The sequence below is a fragment of the Poecilia latipinna genome, unplaced genomic scaffold (genome assembly GCF_001443285.1).
Source record: "Poecilia latipinna isolate Pla-1442-1.1 unplaced genomic scaffold, P_latipinna-1.0 Scaffold5694, whole genome shotgun sequence".
Classification (NCBI taxonomy): domain Eukaryota; kingdom Metazoa; phylum Chordata; class Actinopteri; order Cyprinodontiformes; family Poeciliidae; genus Poecilia; species Poecilia latipinna.
This window is the reverse complement of record NW_015118310.1, coordinates 1,102-8,582: the sequence shown is the minus strand read 5'-3', so window position 1 is coordinate 8,582 and position 7,481 is coordinate 1,102. Positions and strand designations below refer to the sequence as shown.

General features: G+C 38.1%; 1 protein-coding gene across 1 annotated transcript; it reads left to right on the top strand.

Annotated features, from left to right (window-relative positions):
* The first annotated feature begins 524 nt into the window (after positions 1-524).
* LOC106943681 (B-cell receptor CD22-like) lies at positions 525-5,959 on the top strand. Its single transcript, XM_015026991.1, has 7 exons — positions 525-849; positions 924-1,181; positions 2,208-2,507; positions 2,584-2,832; positions 2,919-2,997; positions 4,189-4,228; positions 4,339-5,959. Exons 2-7 carry the CDS (start codon positions 1,061-1,063, stop codon positions 4,558-4,560), a joined length of 1,011 nt encoding a protein of 336 aa, XP_014882477.1. The 5' UTR covers positions 525-849; positions 924-1,060; the 3' UTR covers positions 4,561-5,959.
* Positions 5,960-7,481: the final 1,522 nt, after the last annotated feature.

Genomic DNA, 7,481 nt, shown 5'->3' with positions numbered 1-7,481 from the left:
TGAGAAAGTGTGCATGCATGTGTATAGTGTGTGGTGAAATACATCTCATAGCTGCAAAGAAACGTATAGAATAGGACATTTTTTTAATCTTATTTTACCCTTCAACTTGACTGTCAGGTCAAATTGACCTGAACAGTATCTATGTAACATGTAGAACCGGGGGGATGTGTAAAAAGAAACATTTTCAATTTATATGTAGAGTGAATCTATTAAGACAAAAGAGACAAAGTTTCATGCAAACAAAAAAAAACAATACTACCGACTATTTTAAAAAAATATGTAAAAATTAAACCAGGTCAATTTGACCGGCAACATAACAGGAGGGTTAAGCTCTTTCTGAAAATATATTAAGATATACTCCAAATATTTATTATTTTATTAATGTAAGGCCAGAAAGTATCAGTTAACTTTAAGAAATATTGACTCAGGGTGTTGCAGATATAGACGTCATAGTTCTTTTGCTTGGAACAATTGAACAGTTTTGGAGCACATTCAAGCAAATCTTTATTTTGTACAATGAATGTGATTTAAATCTAATTTAACTTCCAGATTCTCCTTGGAGTCCCAGCATTAATGTTCCCTCTGACCTGAAGGAGCATCAGTCTGTCACTGTAACCTGCTCAGCTTTCACTCCCTGTCCACACTCACCTCCTGAACTCACCTGGAATCTCCAACAAGACTCTCTCAGACAAACAGAGAAAAACACAGATGGAACCTTTACAACTAAAATCCAGGAGAACATCACTCTGTCAGACACACATGATGGATACAACATCAGATGTTCTGCCAGATATCCTGTGATTGGAGGAAACAAGACAGCAGAGACAGAAGTGACTCTCAGTGTTTCATGTAAGTGATCCTGTCAGCAGGTCATGGTTCAGCTGTTTGTGATCAATAAAGTTCATGTGTCTCATTTTCCTCAGATGCTCCTAGAAACACCTCAGCATCCATCAGTCCATCAGGTTTGGTGTCAGCAGGTAGCTGGGTGGAGCTGAGCTGCTCCAGCAGAGCCAAACCTCCACCCAGATTCACCTGGTTCAGGAACAGCAGAGATGGAGACATGAATGTGTCTGTTGGCCAGATTTTCAGCTTCAATGTTACTGAGGGAGGAGAGTTTCACTGTGTGGCTACAAATCATCTGGGTAATGATTCATCATCAAGGATCTGTGTCACTACTGAAGGTAACGGTTAGCTTCTTTATCTTTGGTCCTTTCTTATTCTTTTGAAACACATTTGTGTTTTATGACCATGTAAGAAACTCTCTTGAAACAAACACACAACAATCCATTCAGAGTTTGTTGCAGTTTAGATTAATATACTTAGAGCTGACATAGGTAACGTGCCATGAGAAAATCTGGAACATATTGCCAGTACAAAAATGGAGAAAGAGAAAATAAAAACTACCAATTTCTGAGCATAGAGGGATTTTTAATTTTTCATTAAAGTAGTTAAAGTCATTAAGAAATCACTCCATGCATTCAAAGGCACTTTCAGAGGCTATGGGGGAACTCTCCACTCATGTTTCTAGGAACATCTGAAGAAAATGAGACACACATGAACTTTATTAACATACCCAGCTGTGTTTGACTATTCACATGCTTTTGGTTGTAGTTTTGGTCATTAAGCTGGATGTCTGAAAGAAATACATGGCTAATTAACAAAGCCGCCACATTTCAAGAAGACAGAGACAGCAGAGAGGACTCAAATTTGACTGCACCCATGCAGTCTACAGATCTTGATAAAATCCTTGTACAAGTTGCCAGATCTGAGGATTCTGATGCATCAGCACCAGCTGTGCTCCAGGAGGAGATTGTAAGCCTGTCTTACACCTGCAAAAATAAAAATAAATAAATAAACGTTATCGCAGTTATCTGGTTTGGGCCAAATCAGAGTAAAATGATCTGCCTTGGTAACAGGCCATTGGAAAAACAGAGACAAAACTTTAAGTAGATGGTTGATCCCAAAATAAGCCCAACATTATTGAAGCTTTTTCTGCTTCCTACATCACCCTTTGATTAAGTATGGTAACTTCTTTTATTTTTTTTATCGTTTGTTTAACATCTTCCAGCTTTATTTTATCGCTTGTTGTAAAAGAAAAAAAAAATCTGGCTATTTTTTCTTTTTACCACCACCCCTCAATCAGTTTTCCTGATTATTTCATATGATGTTTTGACTTTGTTAAATGTTTATCTGATGTGAAACTCCAGATTCTCCTTGGAGTCCCAGCATTAATGTTCCCTCTGACCTGAAGGAGCATCAGTCTGTCACTGTAACCTGCTCAGCTTTCACTCCCTGTCCACACTCACCTCCTGAACTCACCTGGAATCTCCAACAAGACTCTCTCAGACAAACAGAGAAAAACACAGATGGAACCTTTACAACTAAAATCCAGGAGAACATCACTCTGTCAGACACACATGATGGATACAACATCAGCTGTTCTGCCAGATATCCTGTGATTGGAGGAAACAAGACAGCAGAGACAGAAGTGACTCTCAGTGTTTCATGTAAGTGATCCTGTCAGCAGGTCATGGTTCAGCTGTTTGTGATCAATAAAGTTCATGTGTGCCTCATTATTCCCAGATGCTCCTAAACACACCTCAGCATCCATCAGACCATCAGTAGGTAGCAGGGTGGAGCTGAGCTGCTCCAGCAGAGCCAAACCTCCTGTCAACGGCTTCACCTGGTTTAAGAACAGTTCAGAAGGAGCCATTAAGTTATCTGTGGGCCAGGTTCATAGTTTCAATGCCATTGAGGGAGGTGAATATTATTGTATGGCCATGAATGATCTGGGAAATCAAACATCTCCAGTGATCCATGTTTCTGTCATTGGTAAGTTGGTAACTGTATTGTATCTTCTGTTCTCAAACATATAAATGATCTCTCTAAACTCAGAACATTTTGTTTGTTTCATGAAGGTTTGCCGATTAACCCTCTTTACTGGGGAATCATTCCAGCAGGATGTATAGTGTTCATCTGTCTGTTTGCTGGTTTTTGGTGAGTATCAGAAATTCAATTTGTGAGAAGCTAAATCTAGGTTACCCTACGCAGGTACAGTTCTTCACACTGCAGTGGAATTTTGCACCAACCAAGAGATATGAAGGCTGAAAGAAGATCTTTTCCATTTGTTCCATGAAGGGTGCTTGAAACTGCAAACCAAATCTAATTTTTGAGATCGTTACACGCCCTCTCCAGTAATTAAATAATTTACACTTAAACATAATTTTTAAACTTTTGTAGGTAAGAATTAACGGTATAAAAATACTTTGGGGAGTCTAAACATGAGGAAACAAAGAAGACCCTTCCAAACTGGAAGTCTTTATTTTGTTTTTCCGAGTAAATGTGTTGTTCGTTTTGCTTTACTGCCGTTGTGAATAGCGCTGTGTGTACAGGGATCAAGATTGCAAAATTCACAGTGTTCCACCATTTCAGGACAGAGTGCATTATTTTCTGCCGTAACACTTTTATTATTGACTTATTATTCAGAATTACAGATTAACCAACAGTGAATCCAACCCTGAATTATGTTTCAGGGCTGGTTGAGTGTCTCCAATATTTTGGATAACTATTTCTAATTCAGAGAATAAGCCATGACATTGGTCTCAGATTACAGTGGTGGTACACATGTACAGCATATGTAGTGCCTGTCTGCAATCATGCAGTGGATTATTTATTTTTTATTTTTTTAACTTGTCCAAAAAATGTAGGGTAGGCGAGTTTATCTGGAGATCAACTTGTATATTGTACTGTTGTATCAAAGCCATAGAAAAATGACTTGTAAACTTATTTCCTACGTCATTGAAATAATAGTCAGTTATTCAATGACAGGAACAGGGCACTGAGGCAAGAGGAAGATGTTGCATATCAGAGTTCTCGTTACTGAAATGTCGGCACTTAAACCACAGTGGATCTTTGCTGGCAGCCCCTTCTCAAGATAATGTGCTGCTCTTGATTTGTATTTACATTTTATGGTTGAGTCAGTGTTACTGAAACAGTTTTACCTGTCTATGAGACACTGCATGATTCTGGTTGAAAAAGTCCCTGACTTCATATCTGAATTTTAACATTTTTATTTTATGCCCCTGCTTTGCAATATTCTTTCATTTGCTTTTATATCCTGTACAGTAATTTTGATTGTCTTGAGTATGTAAGATGCTATACAAATAATCTTGCATCTATGTCTGCCAGGTACTTTAACTCCAAATACCGAGCTCCCAAACAGACTCAGGTGAGTTAATGCAACAGTTGTGTCTACAAAACCGCAATCAGTTTTTACTTGTACATTTTATTCATTTATTTTTTTTTACCACTTCCTTATAAACATTGTTTGTTTTTCAGAGTCAAATCAGCGATGTCCAAATGTCAGCCACTAAACCAGAGGAACAGCTGCATTATGGAGAAATAACGTTTAGCAGAAAGACGCCTGAAACTTCCTCCAGATTGGTGCAGCACAACGAACAGACTGTGTACGCGGAGGTGAAATTGTCACAGCGAGAAAGCAGCTCTAAGCAGACTCCTGGGAACCCCGAGGATGTTTGCTGCGAAGAAAAAAAAGAATAACCTCTGTTGTGTGACGGCAGACATCTAAAGTTTTGTCTGTGTAAGGGGAAAGGCTATGATAAAGATGGAGAGTCTGCACCTCAAGACCTTGTCACCCTCCAATGCGCGTGCTTCTGTCAGTTATTAGGGATGAACAACATGGCTACCAAGAAAAAGTTGTTCATCGCTTAAAGATGAACATACGTACGGAAACACAACTTTTAATTTGTTCAGTTTATAGTTAGCTGGTGCTACATGTAATAATGTGGTGCTCTTCCATCACAGATGCTTCTGCTGATGCCTGGAGCGGCCATGTTGATTTGTGAATTTACAGTTACAAGTTGCATCCCTCTGTCCCAGTGTGAAGTCCGACTTCGGGGGTCATTCAAGTTGATTTTTCCAAACGGGAAGTCAGAACGTCCGAGTTCCAACTGCAAATGGAGCGCACCAAATTCCTCAGCTTTAACATTTGTGGAAAAATAGAACAGTTTTTAGACTGTAAGCCATGGATCATAAAAATTTCAGAACCATATCATTGCTGGTACTTCCTAATATGTAAAACATGCAGACTATTAGAGTTTGTACTTTCATTTTGTTTTCTTACTTTATTTTTTATTTTTTTCACTTGGACCGTAACAATATAACAAAATGTATTATGTGACTGATAGATTGTAGGTGAGTTGGCGTGTCAGGCGATGGCTAGACTTCCCATTTCTGCAGTGACTAGTGATTATTCACAATTTGGAGTCAAATTGTGCTACTGTAAAAGACAATGCATTAGTTCTCTGCAATATAAACAAGCTATTATGTGGACAATGTTGCTAATATTTTTTGTTGTACCAGGAAGGGTTGCCTTCCCTTTTCTGAGGTTCAGTGAAAGGCAGATGATTTTAAAACTCAGTAAACGCACAAATTAGGAAGTAAAGTTGTTGTTTTGTTTTTGTTTTGTTTCTGAATCTCAGAAAATGATTGTTTTCTATACAGTCACCTGCTGCCAGTAAAATAAAGAGCACATTTTTTCAGGAATCGAAATGTATAAATAAATAGACCCCACATGTTTCAGCAAATTTTCCCTTCATCACAGAAGTGACGACGCTTGTAAAATAACATGCTTAATAACATGCTCTAGCATTTACTGGGCAAATATGCCAATGTGTGTTTTTTAATCAAAGCTGGTTGGAAAATATAACTTCTGTAATCTTTAAAAAAAAATGTTTGCCTCATAAATAAGCTGTGAGAATTATTCTTCAATTGTTCTTTTTAACTTTTCCTTGACTTACGGGACATGTTAAATGCCTATTTGATCAAATAAATACTCTGCACTTTACAGTTCGTTAAAAAAATATGCAAGCATCTGTCAGAATTAGGTGATTATTATTGCTTCTCTGCAAATTCTGACCAATAAAAAAAGTAGCTAATATACTTTCTTGTAACATCTTTTCTTTCTGTCTTGTTGATGCACATTTATCACACCTGGCACTTTTCTCCACCCTTTCCAAACTGGTTAGACCACCGACCCCTAAGCATTTAATCATCCTGCAGAAAAGTGTGACTATTTCTGTGAACATAATTACTGGTCCTTAAAATTTGTCCTTAAAGTTGATGTGTTAGAAGGAAGAATAACAGAAAAGCATACGACTCTCAGCAGGCTTGACATGGAATGCATTGCGACGGTTTGACATGTGAGTCAGATTATCTTCAAAACTGGAGGATTTTTGTTGTTGTTGTTGTTTTGTTTTGGTGTTTCTGGCCAGTATGTATCAAAAATGTGTCCAAAAGAAACTGGGGGACACAGAAATGGGCAGCCAAGACTCATGGAGAACAAATCAAATGCTATTTATTGTTTTTAGCCTGTTCCTACAAATGATCTCCTGTAGCTGTAGTTCCAGAGTTCATCATGCGTGATAACAGAGGCAGTTTTGGTCTTGTTTACTTTGGTTTCTGCTTATTTGCATGAAAAACAATCACATGAAGCCCCCGTTGTTACTATTTAGTATGTTTATCGTAGATCAACAGAGGCAACAGTGTACATACAGAGTAAGAGTGTGTAGCTGCCCAGCAACACGGTTCACGCCGGATTAAACCCCCATGCCTTCAGGTAATATAGACTTGAAGCAGTGATGAGAAGGAGTTGAGTGTGATTTACTTCTTTTTGTCTAAGCATTTGGAGAGGAAGACATACAGACACGCCATGCTGCAGTTTATGGAGGTTTGTGCGCACAAGTCTTCTTTTTTTTTTTTTGGAGATGCTTGTGAATCTCATTGATTAAAGTTAGATTATTATAACATTCAGCAGCCTCTCAGTAAAACAAAAAAAATATGTTTTTATGGAGTGCTGAGATGAGGGGAGGAAATCTACATTACCCTCAACATTTATTGGAACTCACAGTAAAGATGTGCTACAAAGTCTTAAAGGGGCGGGAGTATTATGTATTTTCCAGGCACACGGTGCCATTTTATTGCATAATCAAGTAGCTGTGTTGTTAGAAAAAAGCTGCACATATCAAAAATGACGCAGGCATTTCTGACGCCATTAAATTGGCCTTTGTCTCTTTAAGAGTCTCCCAATGTTTCCAATACTCCCTCTTTAATAATTCATTACAGCAATCCTTCTCCAAGAGTTGAGTGACCTCCGCATGGTTCCCATGTGAGACTCAAGGATTCCTCAAACCTGCATGAAAACGTCAAAGCCACACTCCAGGTACGTTTTTGACAAAAAGAAATAACAGTACAACTTGATGTAAAGCACAAACAAAGTAAATTTTGTATGATCCTTTTAAAATAAATGGAGACACATTGACCACTAGATGTGGCCACTGCTAGAGTTTTCTCTCAACAAGTTTGTGGTTTTCCCTCTTTTTTTGTCAACCTTTCCAGCCACCTCTTGTGTTTGGTGAATTTTCATCTAGCTTCGTTTTTTTTTTCTCTTTGCTTCATCATCA

Coding starts and splice junctions, on each gene's coding strand:
- LOC106943681 (XM_015026991.1), top strand. CDS start 1,061: ATGAATGTGTCTGTTGGCCAGATTTTCAGCTTCAATGTTACTGAGGGA. Junction 2,998..4,188: donor TGTCTGTTTGCTGGTTTTTG/GTGAGTATCAGA, acceptor TATGTCTGCCAG/GTACTTTAACTCCAAATACC. Junction 4,229..4,338: donor GAGCTCCCAAACAGACTCAG/GTGAGTTAATGC, acceptor TTTGTTTTTCAG/AGTCAAATCAGCGATGTCCA.